The sequence below is a fragment of the Notolepis coatsorum genome, assembly GCF_963971535.1.
Source record: "Notolepis coatsorum genome assembly, chromosome: 6".
Taxonomy (NCBI): domain Eukaryota; kingdom Metazoa; phylum Chordata; class Actinopteri; order Aulopiformes; family Paralepididae; genus Notolepis; species Notolepis coatsorum.
Window position 1 is genome coordinate 137,570,046 of NC_140170.1, and position 24,390 is coordinate 137,594,435.

Here is a 24,390-nt window from a genome sequence, read left to right on the forward strand (position 1 = left end):
CCCTGTAGCACTTTGGGATCCCAGTGAACAAAAAGTGCAATACAAATTCAATTTATTATTATTATTAACAGTACTGTATATCTGTATATATGTCGTGTATGTCATAAATATCTTGATGAATTTAAAATGGGGGACCCTGATGTAAACAAGATGAAAGTCTTTCTCTGGTCTGATTGATTGAAGACTTTATTAACAGATTGCAGAATGGGTACAATACAGTACGGCTCAATACACACAATTGTTAAGGGGATGCAGACCAGAGAAAGACTTTCGTCTTGTTTACATCAGGGTCCCCCATTCACAATTCATAATTCTGTAACCCCTTAACGATTGTGTGTATTGAGCCTGCAATCTGTTAATACAATTTTCAATCAATCAATCAATCAATTTGTGTATTTATTGTGTATTGTGTATTTATATCATTATTTGTCCGGTGTGAATGCTTGCTGATGTTGTGTTATATATATACGTATATATAAACCTTATCAGTTGCATGCTTAACATATTCTAATCTCTTCACTGCGAGTACTTTATATGTATATATAAATATACAGTCATACTTTATATGTATATATAAAGTACCCACAGTGAAGATATCAGAATCTGTTAAGCATACAACTGGAAGAGACAACACTGGGTCATTGAGTATCTAAAGCTCATTTGATGTTGAGGTCTCCCCTAAATAGCATGCATTTGTCGCTTTTAGCTTTACAGAAAGACAACTGCAAACCCTTTAAAATGACATGTGTATGACACTATTTGCAACACTATCATCAGAATATGCAACAGGGACTTACAAATACAGCAGGTGACAGAAATGAGAGTACATAAGAGCAGAAACCGTAGCTTTTTACTGTTTTTATTGTTGCTGGAGGCTCTAATACAATATGAATCATAAGCTTTACAAAATAAAAACAAAACAAAATACAACAAAAGATTTCCCCTCCAAAAACGGAAACGTTCCGTTAAGACGCAAAGACAAACTGTGACCCCCAACATAGACCAAGGTGAGGAGAAAGGAGAAAGGAGAGAGTTGGATAGCAAAACAGAGGGGATGCAAAATTGTCGTGTTATACACAATGTAAGGGGGCTTAATGACATGGGTATACACAGTGAATTTAACAGTCCATTCATCCCCATGTTTTATTAATCTACATTTCCGCTGACTGCAGCCCCATGTTCCAACAGGCCCACATGCAAGCGGACAGGAGTGGAACCAAAAGTAAACCATTAAAGACATCCTTTAAAACACAAATCTTATGCCATCCGCTCCCATTCTCCCCATTAAATCACCCATAATATTGACAGTTAGAAGTTATATCAGGGGCAGCTTAGACATTAAAAAAATAATATTTTTTGAATGAAAATAGGTGAAAGAAAAAGGTTGATGTAAATTGTGGCTATTTGATAGCCCTGCCAAGCCTATCCCACCTATAGTACAGTCTGTGTCTGCCCCATGTCCCATAGTACTAGGTGGGAGCAGGGCTGCCGTCATTCATTTCAAACTGACTTAGGACACATTGGCCGTGAGGAGCTATAGGGATTATAAACATTGCCCTCACCACTATAAGATTATCATTAACCATCGTAATACTATAATTATATTAAGAACACAAAAGAGAGACATAAAGAAAGACAGACAGAGAGAGTGAGTGAGTGAGTGAGTGGCTTCATGGACAATGAGATGCCTCAAAACAAAAATGCATGGAAAAACACCCCCAAAAAAAACAAATAAAAAGCTAAGCATTTTTTCCTTTTTTGTTTTCCACAAATGAAACGAGTGTAGCACAGAAACAGGCATACGGAGGGATGGAGGGAAGGACGTAAAGAAACAGAGAAAAGATGAGAGGAACAAGGCGGAGAGAGAAACAGACAGAGAGAGAGACAGAGACAGAACAGAACAATAGCATCTCTACAAGGGTGGCTGTGTTTTGCGTTTGATGGCCTCCATCAGGTCGTACTTGAGCTGCTCCTGCTTTGACTTGTCGGCCAGAGTCTGAACACTCCTGTGGGGGGAGACGCAGAGAGAAGGAATCAGTTTCAAAGTAAATAATAATACGATTTCAGTAATGTTTTTCTTTCCAGCTTCAGATGTATCGTTTGGGTATAACAGTTTTAGTGCTGCACCCTCTCTGTGCACAACCAACTCTCAGTATGTTGAGGGGGGCGTGGCCTTCTGGTCATTGAAAGGAGATGTCAAGTTAGTATCGTAATACATTTTCAAATGTAAATTAATTCATGGGACCAGTGTGATGGGTTGCTAGATTAACATTGACTAACTGCTAGCAAGTCCATGCTACACAATGCTGTGGATACTTTTGAACCATTCAGTTCAGTTCAGTTCAGTTCAGAATTTTTATTTGCCACATGGAATCAATAATTCAAATAAACAAAATTGTAACAAACTAGTTCCATTACTTGTTTGTAGACTAAGAAGCTGATATACCACTGACAAGTGACTGACTGACTGTTGGATTACTCAGAAGTATGTTTGAAATGGGAAAATGCTTTCTGATGATGAGATTACAGAGGCAAACGTCATTGCAGACTACTTGAAATAATGTCAATCATGATTGAAGATGATAAAAACGTCATTCAAATGACTGTCTGTAAATTAGAATAATTTGTCAATAATACCCTTCAATCTTGTGCATTTAAGAGGCAATGCAGACCTATAGTGATTAAATGTAATCAGGTTACGTTACTGACAAATGTAATTGTAGGTAATTACAATTGTAAACAGGAAATCTGTAACGGAATACATTTTAGAAGTAACCTTCGAAAACCAAGGAGTCAGTGTGTGCAAAACAAATAGGAATGCAATAAGATAGAGAGAGGGTTTCAGAGAAAAGATACGGTCTAGAGATGAGGAGAAAAGATGTTAGTTCCTGTTGAAATATTAGTCATGATGAGAGAACTGTTGTGCTCTCCCTCACTGCGGAGAGAAGACAGCTGGGTTAACGTAACACTCGCTGAAAACACACTCCACACTTCATCCAGGTGCAATGTTATGGTTTAGTCAGGTAACTATTTAACTAGAGAACACAGTCATTTGTCATGCAGCTGATACTTAATAATAATATGTTGTCCTCTAGTATGCTATTGGCTGAGTAAGTAGAACATTCTCACAGGGATCCAATTCTATGCAAGGAAAGATGGAACATGAACACACACTCGCCTAATCTCTCCAACACCCAAGAGTGCACGCTTGAATGAGACCATGCATACTCACAAACACACACACACCAGAGTGTGGAATGTAGTGGTCATCATACTTTAAGATGAGTGAGGACCACATTTTCTACATTTGGAATGTTTACCAATTCGATCCAGTCCAATTGCCCTATTTCACAATATATAAATAATGCATATTGCTGTTGCATGAGATGGGGTAAATGCCACTATCTCTCATTGAAAAACTGAGCTGTGTTGAAATTACCATTGTAAATCACTGAATTATATAACAATTTAACTAAATGTATTTAAATTGAACCAAAATTGCTACATAATCTTTTATTTTACTATCCTCCTCCACAGGTTGTTTACATAGATATGTTATAGTTAAATAGAGCAAATGGTGTTGGCACCGACCTTGCTTGTGTATAATCTGATGGACGGCAGTGCTGGGTGAGTGTTTTATGTGGCTCAATTGCTTTTTCCTACCACTGCACAAGTCCAACTTGTGTTCCTTAGTTTCATTTGCAACTTTTATGTCTTATTGGTTTAGTTTCTGCCCCCCCCCCCCCCATTTCATTGGTAGAATTCAAGCTAAGTAGAGCTTTTTAAGGTTTCTATTAGATATATATATATATATATATATATACTAGAGGTGGGCATAGATTAATTTTTTTAATCTAGATTAATCTATCTGCAATCCTGGATTTAATCTAGATTAATCTAGATTAAAATGGCTAAAAAAAAAAAAACCTGCCGAAGGCATTCAAAATATGTGTGTTCTACCCAAATAATGACCAGAAGTAAGTCCTTACTTTTTCTTTCCTCCTTATGTTTCTCATGCCAGGTGGCCCATTACACCATGAGCCCATCTCCCGTTTCCAAAATGCATTACAGACTGTTTGAAAAAGCTGTTTTGCTATGATAATTGGTAATGAAATATCAAAATAATGTTCAATAAGATGTACTTGTGTTTAATAAGTTGTTTTATTCAGAAGTTAACACAAATAAATAATATTACCAGTACAGTACAGTATCTAGCACACTCTCAGGAGCAAAACAGAAAGAATTATTTCAAACTTGAACTATGTGACATGGCTTGAATCAACTGCTCCAGTGGAGTTGCTCAGTGGCCAATGGTGTCAACTGTGGTTGTACTGGGCAGCTCCCAGGTGTGAATGGAACTGTGTGAATGTGAAGCAGGGCGTTCCTGAAAAAGAGCATCTGTGCTCAGCGAACCTACCCTGGGTAAATAAAGGTAAAAAAAAAAAAATTGTAAATTTTAAATTTTTTTTAGATTAATGCGTTAATTATATTATCGCGCGATACTAGTATAGCGTTAACGCAGCACGTTAACGCCGTTAACGGCCCAGCTCTAATATATACACACATGCCTATTCAAGTAAAGTGAGGCTTGTTTAAATACTTTTTATTCAAAGAAATTACCGTGCAACTGTGCCATTGTATGATGACGATGCCATTGTTCTCTGCAGAACAATGTTTAACAGCAATTCCCTCTAAATGCTCACAAAACAATAATATAATATGATTAATGCATGTAGGTTTGTTTTTACATCAGCAAGTTATTAAGAGAGTTCTTTTCCATATACCTTTTTGCTGAGAAACATGAGTAATATAAAATGCATGTTTTTATTGGAGAGAACCAGGCAGAGCCCGTCACAGCTGTTCCGTCTCTTCCTACAGAGCTTAAGGAACAAGGCAACATTATGGGAAATGCGCTTACAGTCTTCTCCAGAGTCAGACAAGAAGATAAGATACCAATTTCCCCTCTGTGCGTTCAGTAGAAAGCTATGTGGCTGCAAGCTAGCCTAGCTTAGCACAAGTTAATGGAAGTGGATATGGACCACTAGCCTAGCTGTTGGCCAGAAACACCTTTCTCCGAGTTTTAAAGGAACACGCCAACTTTTTGGGAAATTCGCTTATTTGCCATCTACCTTGGAGTTAGACAAGCAGATACATACCCTTTTCTTCTCTGTGCATGCATTAGGCTTAGGGAACAGCCGCACCGTTAGCCTAGCGTCATTCACTGGAAGTAGGTGTGCCAGTGTAGCCTAGTTCCCAACAGTCACCCCCAATACACTCAAACTTTCCTGTAAACATGTTGTGACCTATGTATTTACCCCGTAAAAAAATAAAATTATATATCTGCTTAGAAAACGAAAATGTCCAATTATTTTATTTATTTTTACGTGGTAAATACACAGGTCACAACATGTTTACAGGAACGTTTTGGAGTTGTATTTGGAGTGTATTTCGTGACTGTTGGGAACTAGGCTACACTGGCACACCTACTTCCAGTGAATGACACTAAGCTAGGCTAACGGTGCGGCTGTTCTGTCTAACTCCAGGGTAGAATAAGCACATTTCCCATAATGTAGGCGTGTTCTTTTAAGACATGGTCCACGCCGGGTATCTCAGCAGCGTGTGTGCCACAGAACATCTTGCTCTTCACTTCATGTTGGAGCAGCCTGCCTGTGCAGAACGGCCCTGTGTTGCATCAGTAGTGTGTCCTCCTAGAGATTGACGCGAGGTACTCGGCAAAACAGAGGGTGAAAATGCTCTGTTGATGCCATCTGTGTGGACAGCATCAGGCACGCAAGCCGCTGCAGCTCAGCGAGGCAGCTGTGAAGTAACGTGTCCCAAGCGTAGTACTAGGAGATACTCCGGTTGCTGAACACATTTAGCAATCCCTTGCCAATTCTACATTATGTTGTTTTTCCCAGGACTGCTGTGCGATACATGGCAAATTGTGGTGGCTCACACATGTGCAGATCATGTACGTGCTTCTAGCGATGCCTTTCTCGGACGATCTCGCCCTAAATCATCACCTCCAACAGCATTATCCACAGTATCCTACTTTCAATTGCAAGATATTAACAAAACAAAAGTTGCCCCCAGCTAAAAAGCACTCTGGCGCAAACATGGGGATGTGCACAGACTCTACTCACGTGAGGATCATGTTGGAAGTGCTCTGGTCGAAAATGTGAGCTAACCAATATATTTTAATGTATACTATACTAAACATAATCTATAAAGATTCTACACTATAATAAAATACCCTTGTCCTGAAACATGAAACTCCTAAACCATATCATATCATTACATTATCATACATTAATATCATTATTTATCAATTTACACACTCGTAATTATGACTTCCAGGGGCCGTCGGTTCAGATGCTGTCTGAAAAGCACCTGAAGGCGTCATTCTTCTGATCTGAATATAGAATGATTGGCTGCATGTGTTCCATAATGTGTTTTTGCCACGCCAGTAGAATGCTGAGCATCTTTTGAAAATGATTTGTCATGACCAGAATAATGAATAATACATCATTCTATTTGGTTATGACATGCATTGTTTATTTCCCATTTGGGTCTTGGTCTTGGGTAGGACTCAATTTGCTCAGGAGTCTGTCTTGACCTCAACCGTGGAAACCTTGACTACACGCTTGAAAAATAAACTGATAGACGAGTGAAGAGCTCAACTCTGCTCACCCGCACTGATACCTGCACCGATACCCGCACAGATACTGGCACAGATACTGGCACCGATACATGCACCGATACACACACACACACCGATACACACACTGCCACACGCAATGATACACGCACTGATACACACATTGACAAACACTGATACACGCATTGATACACACATTGATACACACACTGATACACACATTGACAAACACTGATACACGCATTGATACACACATTGATACACGCACTGATACACGCATTGACACACGCACTGATACACACACGCACTGATACATAAAAACGTTCCGTGCCAGGCTGTGCCCCTAACTCTAGTCGATTAGGATCTGACACACACACACGTTCCATGCCAGGCGGTACGCCTAACTCTAGTCGATGAGGATCTCACACACACGTTCCGTGGCAGGCTGTACCTCTAACTCTAGTCGATGAGGATCTGACACACACGTTCCATGCCAGGCGGTACCCCTAACTCTAGTCGATGAGGATCTCACACACACGTTCCGTGCCAGGCTGTGCCCCTAACTCTAGTCGATGAGGATCTGACACACACACACGTTCCATGCCAGGCTGTACCTCTAACTCTAGTCAATGAAGATCTGGCGCTGGGTGAGGACCTGAGAAAGCTCCTTCTGGAGCTGCCGGTACTTTTGGTTATCAGGCAAAGAGTCAAGAGATCTGGAGCACAGAGGAGCAGCAAGAGAGGAGAGGCAACAGGAGGATGACAGAGGAGAAGGAAGACAATACGATTGGCAGGGGAGGGATGGAGCGACGAATAGGACATGAAAAAAGGTAGAGATGAAAGAGTGAGGAGAGGATGAAGAGCGGGATGAGATAAAAGAGAGAGGATGAAGAGGGGGATGAGATAAAAGAGAGGAGAGGATGAAGAGGGGGATGAGATAAAAGAGAGGAGGATGAAGAGGGGGATGAGATAAACGAGAGGAGAGAATGAAGAGAGGGATGAGATAAAAGAGCCAGGAGAGGATGAAGAGAGGGATTAGGGACTGATGGGTAGATGGAGTTGAGGGCAAAATAAAATGAGGTTCAAACTAGGAGAGCAGTGGCAGATCCAAGGCCTTGTGTCCATACAGCGTCTTTCCTTGGGGAAAGGGACAGTTACGATTGGAGGATCAAGAAAAGAGGGCAGGGTTTGAGATAGGTCAATGGTTCCCAATGAGGAAATAGAGAGAGCGTGTATGTGGACAGAGAGCTACGCCCGGTGTCTTTTTTCAGAGCGTTCCACTTTTTTTGGCCCATTATAGTGTCACCATTGTCCATTGGCCCTTCCCAGCGCTTTTCTACGAGAAACAGATGCTATGTGGACACAAGCTCTAAGTCAGGATAAAACTGCAGAAATGAAAATGCTGAAAAATGACATTATGAAAAAAAGACAATATAAGATAAAGGAAGTCAACAGATGGGAGAGACATGGGTAAAATACAGGGGAAGCTCTGGGAAACAACAGCTCCTGCAGAACCTGCTGTCAACGCTGTGAAAGGAAGAGCGAGTGATCCATCCATTAGAACTGTCCATATGGTCTATTAAGTACCTCAGTCCATTGACAATATCCTTGGTCTTCCCAAAGTAGATTTCATTGAGAGTTGAGCGAATCTTGTTCTCCATATCCTGGGGCCAGAAAAGAATATGTTAGAATACAGCAAATTGGCTTTATTACAACTGATCAGAATACATCACTGTTGGCCTGACATATCGGACCAACGGAAGAGATTCAGACCTTCCACTGGGTCTGAAACTAGCTGGCTGGTTAACAGCGAATCAAAGCTCGATAAATGTCAGGTAACTTCACTACTCACAAGACACTTTTAAATCTGTGTTACCGAGGCAACGAGCCGTCAGTGTGCATAGGGCTTTTATCTTCCGAGTTGAGCTCCCTATGAACAAGACTCATTTATACTGGGGAGAGCTTTTCCCATACCTTGTTGTGATGACATCACCCAGAATTAATTGTGGGACGAGAGACAAGACGGCACCAAACCACTGGAAGCAACTATTGTTGCTAGGAGACTGTCTTGGTTACCGGCCAACAGGCCGGTTACAGGCCACACTGGGAACCATGGCTACGGGCCGGTTACAGGCCACACTGGGAACCATGGCTACGGGCCGGTTACAGGCCACACTGGGAACCATGGCTACGGGCCGGTTACAGGCCACACTGGGAACCATGGCTACGGGCCGGTTACAGGCCACACTGGGAACCATGGCTACGGGCCGGTTACAGGCCACACTGGGAACCATGGCTACGGGCCGGTTACAGGCCACACTGGGAACCATGGCTACGGGCCGGTTACAGGCCACACTGGGAACCATGGCTACGGGCCGGTTACAGCCTGCCTTCCATGGGTCTCACATGTCTGGCTACGTCCCTTACACCGGTTCCTGACAGGGAGCGAGCGAACTGGAGACGAAATCGCTCGCGACACTGTCCTGATATGACGCGGCGCGTGTCCTAGTGTGTCTGTGTGTGTGTATTTACCTGGAAGCACGGACAAAAGCAGCCTGCGATTCTCGACCAATAAAAAGTGTTTAGGGGCGGGACTCGGCCGCGTAATCGCTCAACTAGAGACACAGCGAGCGAATATTTGAGGGGGGAACGACATCGCTGCTCAGTCGCTCGCGGCAGGTCAGGATAGTCTGATTGAAACGAATACATTTGAATCATTTTCGCAATCACGCTCGCTCGCGTCGCTGCCTGTCAGGAAGGGGTGTTATACAGGGCTCTATATTGACCTTTTCTTTCCCCCCCAAGGAGCACAGAAGAGACATCTTGGGAGTCTGATCTGTGAAAATAACCTTTGATTTCTCATCATCACTTTGAATTTCATTTAAACTGTCTATGTACTCCTTTTTTCTCCTCAATCTCCTAGTTAGTATGAATATGTATTTTTAGGTGCATACGCTACAAAACTACAGTACAGTGAAATCAGGGGATGAAGTTCACTCACTTCCACAAGGCGGCCGATATTGGCGATGTGTGGTGAGGACTCTCCAACCGTCTCGTCTTTTTCCATCTGCAGGAAGAAGGGGGGTGAAGAAATTGATGAATGAATAGGGAATTGTTATATCATGGCCAAGTGAGTCAACTGGCAAGCCTTCTGTGCTCTCTAATGCCGGGATCAGACTACACAATATTTCTGTCTTTCACAATGGTCACCATGTCAGATTAGGTTATCATAGCATCATAAAAATCTCTGATGAGATCCTCTCAAATGCGGAGCTACCCCAGATGCTCAGGCAGTCCAAGATGTATGTCGTATAAGGCTGTCCCTGAAGCGTGTAGCTTTATGCCAAGCAAGCAGTGCAAAAATTTACCGTAGTGGCATGCAGTAATGCGCCTTTCATTTTCCGCCGCCCAGCGCCCAGGTCGCGCGGAAATAGGCTGTCTATTGCCATTCTCTTTGACAAACTCTAACCTTAACCAGCTCCTTAACAACGCCTAAACTTAACCGTTCTAACCTTAACCAACTCCGAAACAATGCCTAACCTTAACCATAGAAATTATATTGCCATTCTCTTTGACAAACTCTAACCTTAACCAGCTCCTTAACAGCGCCTAAACTTAACCGTTCTAACCTTAACCAACTCCGAAACAATGCCTAACCTTAACCTTAACCATGCCTAACCTTAACCGGCGAAATAATACACGTTAAAAAAAAATCACGTTAAAAAATAGTTTCGATGGGATTCGAACTCGCCAGCAAACAAGCCATAGGATCCACAGCCATGTGTCCTTGCCAATTGAGCTATTGCTAGATACAGATATAGGGGCGGTGACTTATATATATTGAGCTCCGCTCGTGTCGAACCAAGGCGCATGCGCGGGCACCTCGCGCGAGCACGCCGGCGCACGCACGCACCTGAGCGAGCACGCCGCCGCCGGTGCACGCACGGTAGCATTTGTCTGAAAAGAAGGGCGCTTTACCGCACTAGCGTGCGGTGACGAATGCGGAAGCATTTTTGCACTGCTTGCTTGGCATTAACGTACAGGCGTCCCTGAACCCTGTTTTTAGGGTTTGAACGTTCGCCAGGGTTTATCGAACGAATATTTGTTTAATTTTTTTTTTAATTAACACTATGATCGCCGGGGACGAGTTAAGACGTCATTCCTAGCCATGCTCATTCTGCCGAAGACGCCGTAACTCGTCTTTGATGTCAAAATTTCAAAAATCTGTAATCGAAATCATATTTCCCCTCCGGAGCCCTGAGACACACTGCAAAGCTCCACTCAACTCTCTAGCGGTTCAAGAGCGCCATCTGGTGGCCGATCGGCAGATCGCCAACCGGAAATGAGCCTTTGAACCGGTAGTGCTCATCCATATGTGGTCCGGGCACTCGCTATCGTTAGAGAGACTCCGTCTTGATACAGTGAACATCGATCGGTGCAAATAACTCGAAAAAACAACATGATTTGGACGTATATACTATTATACAACCTGGAAATGGATCGGGCATTTCTCCATCCCATAATAGAAAAAATTCTGTTCCACGCTCATCTGCCAGCGGCGCGAGGAAGCCACGGTAAGATTCAGCGTTATATTCTAACGTGTTCCATATAAACTGCTATGATGAACATATGACCCACTCTGGATGAATCATCTAACGCTGCCCACGGAATTATAAACGATCCCCCGCCCATCCGGTCATCATCAGATGATACGTAGAAACTTCTAGAAGCACATCCAGTTGAAATTTTTTATCTCGCACAGATTCCTACCAAACTGTATTTGATCATCAATATAATGCATTTAGGGCTATAAATCACGTTCTGAAGAAAGCTGCAGAAAACGATAAAAACATACTTATACTTTAGACCATATTTTAGTATGAATATGTGAATGAAAAAGTTTAACGTTGCTACACCCTGAACAATACATATAGGACATTGAATGGGCCATAATAATGGCAATTTAGCAATAGAATTTAAAAAGTTATAGCCCTGCAAAGAAGGGGAACTTCTCCATAGACATAGAGATGGCGAGGGATGGTAAATTATGAATTTAACCAATGGCGATCAAAGTGTTAAAATATTTTTTAATAATCTTTTTTTAATATATATATTTTTTTATTGTATTATTATAGATCCTACGGAGGGCGGCATTGCATAGTCTATTGGTGAAAAACATGTTGTTTACAGTGGTGGCTGTTCATGTAAACATGTAATTAAACAAAGCACTCAGAAGAAAATAAACAAGCTACTGCATCAAAGTTACTACTTATGATAAACAATAGCCCTTGCACACCGCAGTCACGTAAGGGGCTAGATAAACAAAGGCATTCGTTTTGTGGCATTAACGTTATATAGTTAGTGTTACACCTTCAATAACAAGTATTCACTCTTGGTCGACGGAAAGGGGAGAGAGGCGCGCGCCTCGGCTCCTCAACAGACCCGTCCACCGTCTACCTCGGAACGGGGGACGGCAGAGAGACACCGGCGGGGGGGCTCCCAACACGCCTGCCGCCCGTCCGCCCTCGGCCAGAGTTGTTTCCAACGCAACCACCTCCCGCCATGAAGCTTGCGCTCCGTGGCCGAAAAAGGCTGGTATTCATTAACACATTCAGTGCCACGAGGTGGCGCCAGAGTTATCGCTTGCATGCCACCATCGGCGCCAATGTTATCGTTAATATCGCCTAATCTATGTTTTAAATTATGGCTATGTGTCTAATCTGCCTGTCGCTTATCAAAGAATCCTTTTCCAGTCAGTGCTGTCAAGGCAGATTGGTTTTTTATCGCTTCATTTCCGTTTGAGAGCATTTTGAAAAGCACCCGTTTTGAGGTAAAAAACAGTCCATTCTGGGGCATTCTATGATAATCGTCTTTTACTGGAATATTCCAGAACGTTGATATTTGTCGGCCTATTTATGAATCGTTTTCAAATAAACGCTAGATGATCAATATTATACATACACGCACGCCCATTCGAGCCGCGCACGGATAATCGCTGTGTTCATTTCCTCTTGGATTTTTACAGTGAAACCGAAAGAGCCCATTTCACAAAACAGCTTATATCTTCATCAAAATGAGTCTGATTATCATAACACTGATAACATAGATTCCTTACCTGACATCAGATGGTATCCAACTGGTATATTCCAATTCCTGATCACCATTCGAAAAAAGTGTATAGATCCAACGTGATACAGTAGAACACATGATTCCGCGGGGTTCAGAGGCTCCAGAATGAACTCTAATAACCCCAGCTGCATCAGTGGACTGGAAAATGTGGAGTACAGGATTTTTTCCCCCATCCATTTTCATTGAGTCCATTCCAAAATCCCTTATGTCATCTGGGAGACGATAGGGGGCGCTTTTTTCACATCTGAGCGCCTGGGGTGACTGGATCTCCAACGGTAGGCTCGCTTGATGCAATATGATTTAAAATCGCTAATAATTATTTTTTTTTTAAACGAGTATTCTCGTGATGGGCATTCAACCCGCGGGGGGTAAACCCGAGAAATCTCGGGCGTCCAAAGTGTTAACAAGGCAGCAGAGGAAATGGGCTTTGATCAATTTCCATACTTTCTTTTCTGGGGATACATATAACACACACCTTCACCACACTCTCTACTCAGAACTTATCACAGTGGTCAAATCTCTCTATTTCTTTAGCAGGACGCACTCATTCGGCGCAGAATGATGGTGCTGCCAAGGTTTTTATACTTGTTTCAGTTGATTCCTATTTTTTTCTACCAAATTATTTTTACCAATTGGACAAATGTATCTCCACATTCAAAAGTAAAAAAAAAACGTTACTATGTAGGGGTGGAACGGTTCATAAAATCGACGGTTCGGTTCACGGTTTTGGGCTAACGGTTTTCAGTTTGGTTCGATATACGTTGCTTTTTTTATTTTATTTTAATGTAACACTCAAATCTAAACATGCTTCCCATTTATAAAAAAAAAGAAAAAGAAAAAGGTTTACAGTGTTTACAGCCTTAACACATTGACCGCCGGGCATTGTGCCCATCTCATACCCCTCTCTGCCACCGTTAAAAGCCTATGGAGATGTTTACCTTCTTTGCAGGGCTATAACTTTTTAAATATTATTGCTATATTGACATTACTATGGCCCATTCAACATCGATTATCTATCGTTCAGGATGTGGGAACGTTATACTTTTTCATTCATACATTGTTGTGTTAATACCTTCTAGAATATAAGTATGTTTTTAATATTTTCTGCTGTAATTCCAAAAACGCTAGTTATAGACCCAAACGCATGATAGATTATCGATTGCCGTTTCTTTCCCATACACGCTATATTAAAAAATTCAAAAAATGTATATGATCGGTATACATTATGCTTAATCGTGCGTGAAGGAAAGGGGGGGGGGGGGTCGTTTATAATTCCTTGATCATCAGTAACGGCTTTATGTAGTATGGGTGATATATTGATCAGATGGTTTGCAGTGAAATGAATAAACACTCTGGGTGAAAATAACGCTATATTCCCCTTACCGTGGGCCGATGAGACTGGTGGTGAAAGATCCCAATTATTCGATGCCGATCGCCTAGGTCCATTTCCGGTTTTTATGGCGCAATAAACGCCGAAATCATATCGATTATTAAGTTTAGAAAGCGATCCATATGTACTATAGTGTCTGTCGGGAGTCCCGTAACGAGATGCGACTGCCGGACGACTTTCCTCGATGCACCGATGGCACTTCCGGTTTTGCGAGAGTGTAACTCGCCCGACCATCCACCAGGCGGCAGTATTGAGACGTTACAGTCACATCTAGGGTCCAGCTAGAGCATCAGGGGTTGGGTGGATGAATTATGAATGCCACGGCGAAAAAATGAAATATTGATCTCAAAAACGCTGTACAGCGATCTTGGCAGACAACGCATGGCGGGCAATAACGCTGGAAAGCGTTTCCGGCGCTGGATGTGTTAAATAATGTTTGGCACACAAAGACTGAACTGACTGAAAAATATAGGCTACATTTGTCAAAGTATTAACTTACTGCAAACAAACAATATGCTCAGCCAGCACTAGACTTTCCTTTCTTTAACCCATTCTCCGCCGATGACGTGTTAACACGTCATACTCCGCCATGCGTAATCTGCCAATGCCGCCGTAAGGCGTCTTTGAGATCAATATTTCGGAGTCTTGGGTGATGCTGTGGGACTCGGCACAACTCTGCAACGCTTCAATACCGCCACCTGGTGGCCGATCTGTGAGTTGCCAAACAGGAAGTTGCCCAAACCGGAAGTGGTCCGTCCCCTATTTTCGTCCGGCCACTCTGTGATCGTCCCGGGGCTCAATATAGACACCGTCGATATGAATCTTTTGCCATAACTCAATAATCAACATGATTTGGACGTGTATTAGTAATATACAAACTGGAAATGGATTGCATCGATCAACATCCCATAATAGCGATCTTTTTGCTCCACTCTCATCACCCAATGCTACGAGGAGACTGGGGTGAGTTTCAGCGTTTTTCTTTACCATTTTCGATACAAACTGCTCTGATCAATATATCACCCATACTACATGAATCATTTAACGTCGGCCATTGAATTATAAACGACCCCCCCCTCTCCGTTCACCTGCAGATGACCAGTCATGACGTTTAGGACCATGTACAGTTGAAATTTTTAATATAACGTTGATCGGTATCAAACTGCATTTGATCATCTAATATATGCATTTATGTCTATATCTCACGTTCTATGAAATACTGCAGAAAACGATAAAAACATATTTATACTCTAGACCAGGGGTGGGCAATTATTTTTCCCAGGGGGCCGAATGAGCAACTGAAAATATGTTAGAGGGCCGGGCCAAAATTCCAAACTCAATTATGCATAATATACATTTTATTTCTATATAAAAAGCAGTAAATGGCATTGTTTTGACCCCTGGTAAGAGTGTATGTTATTATTTGGCAATTAAAAGGTGAGGTTAGCTTTCAAAAATATCATTTATTCAAATAGAATTTATTTCCAAAATGATAAACAAAATGTGAAACATTAATAACAAAGGGCATTTTGAGTTTCATATACTATTGAAACAAGGATTTTCTTAGCTTTCTAAAGACATCACATCATCTTATAGCAAAAATAAACAAGACATGTCACTGAACTGTGTAAAAAGTGAAAAGTGTCCCAGTTTTGTAGCCTTTTTTACTTTACATGCCTATATTAAACATTTAATGTTTTCAGAAGTGTGCACTGTCTCATTCAGTGTGAGAAATCCAGTCTCTGTTGAGCTTTAACAAGTCCATCAAAGTCAGGTTGCATGTCTGAGGTGGAGATGCGAAGCACAGCTGCCAGATGTTCATCAGTGAGAGAGGATCTGTACCTGGACTTGGTAAACGTCATGACTGAGAATGTCTGTTCACATATGTAGGTGGATCCAAAGAGAACTAACATCTTCTGAGCATGTCTCCTCATGTTTGGAAAGTTCTCCTCCTTGAGAGCAGAGTAGAACTCTAGCAGTGATGCTGACTTATAGTGCTTTTTCAGTAGTGAATCAGACTGCAGGTCAATGAGTTCAAGCTGAACAACTATCAACACTGCAGGTAAAGGGAGAGGAAACCAGCTGCATTTCATCCTCAACCTTTTTGAAATCTTGAAAACGCCTTGAAAATTCATCATGCAGTGCTCCCAACATGGATGAGTACCTGTGCCGGTGATCAGCTGATGGTTTGACTTCTTTCAGGGTTTTCATGTGTTTGAGATTGTTGCTGCCTAGTTGCCTTGAAATTAATTGCAACTTTGTCATGAAGGCTTTCACATGGCTATGCATTTCATGAGCGTAAGCGTATATTGTGCGTGTGAACGTTGACATGAAAAAAAAAATAAAAGAAAATGTATTATCATATAATCTTTCGCGGGCCGGTCAGAATCATCCGGCCCGCGGGCCGTACAATGCCCAGGTCTGCTCTAGACGGTATTTTAGTATGAATGTGTGAATGAAAAAGTAAAACGTTCCTACATCCTGAACGATAGATAATTGATGTTGAATGGGCCATAGTAATTCAATTTAGCAATACAATTTAAAAAGTTATAGCCCTGCAAAGAAGGTGAACATCTCCATAGACAAATAGCGCTGGCGGAGGATGGTTTAGGATGGATATAAGCCCGGCAGAGAATGGGTTAATATAAATACAAAAAACAATGTCAACAATGTTTAAATTCCCTGATTGTCAGTTCTTAACACAATGGCGCCCGACCACGGATAAATCCGTGTTTCGAATCCAACGGTTGAGGACCAACCACGGACATGTCCGTGGCAAGGTTGTTTTGGCTTTTATTCCATTTTAATAACCTAATCAATGTCACCGAGCGGCACTGCAGAAGTACCCTACTCTTTGAATTCGAAAAAGTGCATTACCAGGGCGGTCAGGTGGCGTAGCGGAGATTGTGTTCGTCACCAACGCCGGAGACGCTGGATTCGATTCGCCTGTTCGAATCCAGCTCCCGGCGTTGTCACCAGCTTGGCTGGCCGTTCACACTAATACAATTGGCAGTATTAGAGGGTGGGAAAGCTGGAGGGGTGGGTCCGGGTCGTTGTAAACAGCGACTCCTACAGTTCGGTCGGGCCGCCTGCTCAGTGCGGATAGGATCTAAGGGGGGTAGTGTGATCCTTCCACACGTTACACCCTCTCAGTGAGAGTCCGCGCTGCCAGGTGAAAAGAAGCGGTTGATTGGCTAGACGTGTGTCGGAGGAAGCACGTGATAGCCTCCACTCTGCCAGACCGACTGTGGGGGGTAAGTGCGCAGCGACCAGGAAGGGGATTGGGAATTGGCATAACGACTAACATTGGGATGGGAGAAAATCGGAAGAAAAGGGAGGGGGAAAAAGATAAAAAAAAAAAAATAATAATAAATCTATCTCGATAATGCAGTGTTGCCTGTGGCAGAAGTTGTCTTGTTTTTTCTGGATTTCCAATGTAGTTTTCTGCTAACCTGAAGCGATGCCTATAGCCTGTTACACGGATTACGTTTTGGGACGCGGATTTCAGTGTGCAGTAAAGGAATATATCATCAGCCAATGGACACATCGATCTACCAGATGGCGATCGATAACTGGGAAATGCTTTGGGGGATCCAACCAGCCCACGGTAAGATCTTTTTCACGTAAATTACATGCTGATCAGGGCTTGTTATGATAGCCATCCACCCGATCAACGAATGTGGCTACTGAGGCTAACACGGTTATTGGTAATCAATAATCAGAAATGACGTCCCCCCCCCCCCCTTTCATGCATTCATGGTGGACCATCAATACCGATCATATGCAGTTTGAGTTTTAACTGTAGCTTTTGTATATCCGAAATGCCATTGGATTTAACGTTAGTAGCTTAGCGGCCTGTATCTCGCCTTCCAGGAAATATCCTAGCCGAAATCCCTTATAACGCTTATATTCACGATGCTAGATGAGAACGTATTGATGAAAAAAAAAATTCTTTAAGCCATTTTGAAGGGACGGTTTATGGTGTCAATTGACAATGAGAATGGACAGATAGCAATACTATAAAGTAAAGATTTAGCTCTACAAACAGCCCCACGGACTGTGCAAGTCTGTTTAGAAATGCTGGCCGTTTATCGTGAGATTAGACGGATCCAAGTGGCCGGGAAAGTGTTAATGGAAAGATTAGTTTTCCGCTTGAAATTAAAGTGCAGTATTTGAAATACAATGAAAGGAATATGGCTGGATTTCTTATCAAAAGGGAAAAGTGTCACCGTTATTTAAAATAAATAAACAAATTAGAAGGCCATCAATATAAATTGCAGCATACATCAAACTAACACACACACACTGTACGGTTTCAAAACAACACTGCTCTGTTCATTCTATTTTAAAAATACGTACATTATCTGTCTACATTTATTTAGACTAACATTATTTAAATATTTAGTGCAACTGTGGTGGATTACGTAATTCGGTGAGTTGGTACCATCTATGGGTTGGCCGGTCCGCAGGGACATTTTAGCGGCACGGACCTTCAGCTCAGCCAACGTTAGGAGTTCATAACATGCAGTGGAAAAGCGGCAATAGTCCCGGTTTGTAGTTAGTAAACACAGTTGTATGTTAGCCTTCTTGGATGTTGAATAAACGCCTATCATTTTCTTTAAACACCCCGCCTCTCAGACCCTCATTTTCTCCTCTGCTAGCTAGTAGCTACGATAACATTTCATTGACTGTATTAGCTGGCGGGCTACCATAGTTAAAACGTGCGTTGTGTTGTACAAACTGCTAACGTTATGGCAAGATGTGTGTAGGCCCATGTAATGTTAATGGCTATGTTTTTAAAGTCGTAATGAAGATTGATTTATATTGCGCTTGCCATTTACACAAACTGACTAGCACCTGCAGTGCTGCTGCTGCCTGCAGCCAGCGCTCACCTCTCCCGGCTCTGTGCCAAATGAAGTTTTTTATTTTTTCATTTGCGCATCCCCTGAACCGTATGATACACAGACGCCCCGAACCGTGGAGGTTGTATCGAACGGTGTACGGTTCGAATGCGTATCGTTCCACCCCTATTACTATGTAAAGACAACAATGTCCCCAGGTCACACTTCTTTAGATACTTGCAGGCCAGAATCTTTGCCAAGAAGCATTCTTCTTCCTTCCCATGTTCTCCTCCACTTGATCCAACAAATTCCATTTTAGATCTTAATCCATATGGAAGGGCCTAATCTCCAGGGTCTATACCATGATTCAGCATATTACATCTCAACTGGGCTGGCAACAAAGCGGCCAGGGAAGAGGACATTCTCTAGAAGACATGGACCGACTGCATTTATCAAATGCTAATGCTAAATTGGCTAATATATACCCCACGGTCAACCCAGAATGTCCTAGAATGTCCTAGAAGCCACCAAAGCCCTGCAACTTTGGGCTACATGTTTTGGGCATATAGGACACCGACTAGCTTCTGAGACCCTATTTTTGAATCCTTATCTCATATACTGTATGTGGTAGTACGATTGGCCGACTCTATCACTGCTATTTTTGGCGTGGTAAAGCCAGAGAACAACCTAACTGCTTCCCAGGGGAAGGTCATTGCATTTGCCTCCTGGCTCGTCGTATCATCCTTATGAAATGGAAATATAACGGATAAGCCCCCTTCATTTATACACTGGGTGAGATAGATGATGTCTTCTGAGAAAAAATCTGATACTCTGTGGGTGGGTCACAAAATAAGTTTTATGCAACATGGTCGCCTTTTTTAAGACACGTAGAAACTCTGTCTCTCGCTTAACTCAATGGGTGCCAATAACGAGTATACTCGTTATTGCCCGCCAAGTGTTGAGTGCCAATAACGAGTATACTAGTTTTTAGATCCATTGATCTTTTTCCTTTGATCCCCGTTCTATACGGTCAGCGGGAGCCCTCTAGGTGTCCCTGGCTCATCTGCCTACGTTAGAATTGCAATGATGATCGAATCTCACCAGGTGGCAGTATCGCCCCCCTGTTGAACTGGAATGGCTTGGTGTGGATTCACCTTTTCCTCCTCGGAGACAGAGAGACACAGCGATCGCCTCGAGATTTTGTTGCCTGAAGCCTATTTCCCATATACACGAGTATAGACATATACACGGGTAATCGCGATGGCGATGCGATCACTGGGAATTATTCTTTTTGGAATACCTTCTGGCTAAGGTAAGGTATATTCTATGTCTATTTTACGATCGCAGTTTCTAGTTGAAACAACCCCCCCCCCCCCCAGGGGCGGCTGAGTGGCGCAGTGGGCAATGCGCTCGCCACTAACGCAGGAGATGCTGGTATCGAGCCCAGCTCTCTGCGTTGCTACCGGCTTGGTTGGTCGTCATACTAACACAATTGGCAGTGTTAGAGGGTGGGAAAGCCGGTGGGTGGGGATTGGATTGGACGTTGTGGACAGCAACTCCTACAGGTCGGTTGGGTTACGCCGGTGCGGCGGAAACAGGAAGTATCGGGGGCAGCTTGAGCCTCCCACGCGTTACTCCTCACCACTGAGAGTTCGAGCTGCTGCGGTGAAAAGATGAGACAGGCTGCCTCCTCGTGTACCGGAGGGGACGTGACGCAAGGCTTCTATCCTCACTACAGCCGACCAGTGGGAGGCATAGTCTAGCAACGTTCAAGACAGGGGAGGGAAGAATTGGAAATACGAAATCGGGATGGGAGAAAAAGTGGATAAACACCCCCCCCCCTTGATGATGTTGTGAAGGCACATATGTACATGGTATATACCTTTGATTTGAGAGTATTTTGGGTTTCAGGCGATCAACCAGAACGATTTGGGCTTATTGCATTTAACGCGTCATATCTCGCGATCTATGGAAAAAGACTGGATTATTTTGGAAAGGGGCGATGTTTAGCGTGTAGTGTCTGTGTGTAGAAATTTACTTATTAGTCAGTAATGGACTATGAACAATGCCTGTCTCCATAGCTATAATACAGAACACACGATGGGTCTGCAAACATCGCTAAAATGGTCAATAACGCTGGCACCAGCAAGTGCAGATGGGGAAAGTCGGTGGCACTCAAAGAGTTAAAAATGACATGTAATAGGCCTAGTATTTGGAAGAATACAAATAATTGTTCACATGTTTAACACTTTAATCGCCAAAAACGCTGGAACACGTCTTTCCCCGCCATGCTCATTCTGCCAAAGACGCTGGACCACGTCTTTGATATCAATATTTCAAAAATCTGTGATCGAAATCATATTTCTCCCCCGGAGACATGAGATGTACTGTTGAGCCCCTCTCAACTCTCCAACGGTTCAAGAGCGCCATCTGGTGGCCGATCGGCGGATCGCCCAGGGCGGAAACAGGAAGTGGAAGCTGGTGCTCATTTCAATTCGGTCCGATCACTCGGTAATAGTCTCAGGACTCGAGCTGGACACAACGGATAGCAATCCGTTACCAATAACTCGATAAACAACATGATTTGGACGTATATACTATTATACAACCTGGAAATGGATCGCATATTTGTACATCCCATAATAGGAAAATTTCTGTTCCACGCTCATCGCCCAATGGCGCGAGGAAGCTACGGTAAGATTCAGCGTTATTTTTCAATGTGTTCGATACTAACTGCTCTAATGATCATATCACCCACACTAGATGAATCATATAACGTTGGCCACGGAATTATAAACGACCCCCCCCCCATCCGGTCATCATCAGATCATACTTAGTAACTTCTAGAAGCACATCCAGTTGAATTTTTTTATCTCGCGCAGATTGCTATCAAACTGTATTTGATCATCAATATAATGCATTTGGAGCTATAAATCACGTTCTGGAGAAAGCTTCAGAAAACGATAAAAACATACTTATACTTTAGACCGTATTTTAGTATGAATATGTGAATGAAAAAGTATAACGTTGCTACACCCTGAACAATAGATATAGGACGTTGAATGGGCCATAGTAATGTCAATTTAGCAATACAATTTAAAAAGTTATAGCCCTGCAAAGAAGGGGAACTTCTCCATATTAAATAGGGCTGGCGAAGGATGGTAAATTATGAATTTAAGCATGGCGATCAAAGTGTTAAGATGCCATTGTTTTGGATCATTTATTTACTTCTTTCAAATTTCTGGCTTACCTTGCAGATGTACATTTGTAAATTTGTGTGTGTATATTGTTGTCTATATGTATTTGTATATGTATGTAGACCTTGGGAGGGAGAGTTAGTACAGGAAATGTAATTTGTACCAGTGTACCTCGTCTCATATTTCCCTAAATTTCTTTTTTTATTCTAACATGCTAGACCTTTCATCAGGGTGACGTGGGGCATCCCAGACGCCACATTGTTGTTCTTTGATGACGTCACACTACAAGGGGTAAAGATGCCCGTCTGACAGTCCCAGACGTTCACAATCGGGCATGCCGCTGGAAATGTGTCGACCACAACAAAATCATGTCAAAATCTGGTTGAATTTGTGTAGTCTGATCCCAGCATAAGACACACATATACACACACCTGTCTTGTAAGACTGCCACCCAGGTTCATGGTACCAGAGCCAGTCTTGGTTGTCTGAAGCCAAAGCATCACAGTGGAGGTGAGTTTGTAGTGAGCTGTACGTCCGCTGGACTTCTCCTGTGCACAGAATAGACAAAGAAATTAAGGACTTGCTTTTTTTACATTTGCATCCTCCAACCGAGAAACCACAAAAGTTTGTTTTGAATTTATGGATGAGTAAATGTTTTCATGAAACCTCTAGATTGTTATTTACATCTACAGTGTTTAAGAGGTTGTGTACTTTCAGGTGATTTACTGCATTCACACTCCACATGGAATCAGGGCTTGGAGGTATACCTAATATTTAGGTATACCGTCATGGATCCATGCAAATGTATGAATTTCTACAATACAGTCAACAATATATACAAATTGTAAAAGGCAATTCATCGATATTATCGATTCATTCGAATTAATGATTTAGGACGATTTTGAAAAATTTTATTCGATTTTCAAAAAAAAAAAAAAAAAAAAAATCTAGTCCCCTTTTATTTTACAAAAAGTGATGTTTGGTGAAAATTAGATTTGCACTTTATTAATCCCAATAGGGAAATTCATTCTTGTTTGATGATCAAGAGGCACCTTTTATTTGTTTTAAGTGAAGTTTGGTGAAAAAGCAAGTTATTGCACTATTAATCCCAATATAGGGACATTCATCTTTGTTTGATCAAGAGTAACCTTTTATATTATATATATATATATTTTAAGTGAAGATTGGTGAAAGTTAGGTTTGCACTTCAATCCCAATAGGGACATTCATCTTGGTTTGATACTTGTGTCAAATAAAAACAAAGGTTATTTGAATGATTTCCTTGGCATTTCTAGTTTTCAAGAGAAAAAAACCGATTAAAATCGTAAATCGGATTAAAAAAAATTAAATCTGGGATTTTATTTTTAGGCCACATCGCCCAGCCCTAATTTAGGGTATGTTTAAATCGAATATATATATGTTTATTTTCTTTATGAAAAGCAATAATTGTATTATAAAAACTAAATAAAAAAATGTCAAATCACCCTGGAGTTCGCACTAGAAAAACCACATATTCTCAAATATCCTTATACCGCCAAAGCTAAGAAATATAATGTAATATCATATTTTGACCTTATCGTCAAGCCCTGCCCTACATGGCATGATCATACAACTGCAAATACACTGGCTGCTCCGAGTTGAAAGCATCTACATTATAATGACCGGTTCTCACCTGCACCTCCACCACATGGATGGAGTCCCAGCAGCCTTTGATCTTCTTAGATCCGTCCCCTGCTTTCTTGATGAGGATGACCCCGGCGAAGCCATGATCCAAGTCCCAGAGGTACACTGAGGACACGCCCCCCTCAAAGTACCTGACAACCACAGATATGAGGAACTGGTCACATGTAGCCACATATTCACAGTTTGACTTAATCACAGGTTAGTCATGGAAGGAAGTTCAGTGAGGGAGATATACACAACATAACATTATAGCCATCAGGCCCCAACCCCCAATTATTTTTCAATACTGCTTTTCATTTGGTTTTGTATTTTTGCTTTAGTCTGAATTAGACTTTGGCTAATCTTTTTTCATTTTTTTTTCATAGCCTTTTTAGGTTCCTATTCCTCCTATACTTTTTCTCTGTTTCCTTTCCATCATATTCATTACTGTGCATTGCTGATGAAAAAATGCAATTCCCTCCCGGGGATAATAAGGTTCTTATCTTTTTTTAA

The 24,390-nt window shown here is 42.1% G+C and overlaps 1 protein-coding gene across 1 annotated transcript in view; it reads right to left on the reverse strand.

Annotated features, from left to right (window-relative positions):
• Positions 1–843: 843 nt before the first annotated feature.
• Positions 844–24,390, reverse strand: part of capzb (capping actin protein of muscle Z-line subunit beta) — a 37,298-nt gene continuing 13,751 nt past the window's right edge. Inside the window, exons 5-9 of the mRNA XM_084317340.1 lie at positions 23,888–24,029; positions 22,647–22,763; positions 9,660–9,725; positions 8,246–8,322; positions 844–2,006 (exon numbers count right to left, since the gene is read on the reverse strand). Coding sequence (XP_084173466.1) covers positions 1,913–2,006; positions 8,246–8,322; positions 9,660–9,725; positions 22,647–22,763; positions 23,888–24,029 — 496 coding nt within the window. The 3' untranslated portion in view covers positions 844–1,912. The remainder of the gene's footprint in view (positions 2,007–8,245; positions 8,323–9,659; positions 9,726–22,646; positions 22,764–23,887; positions 24,030–24,390) is intronic.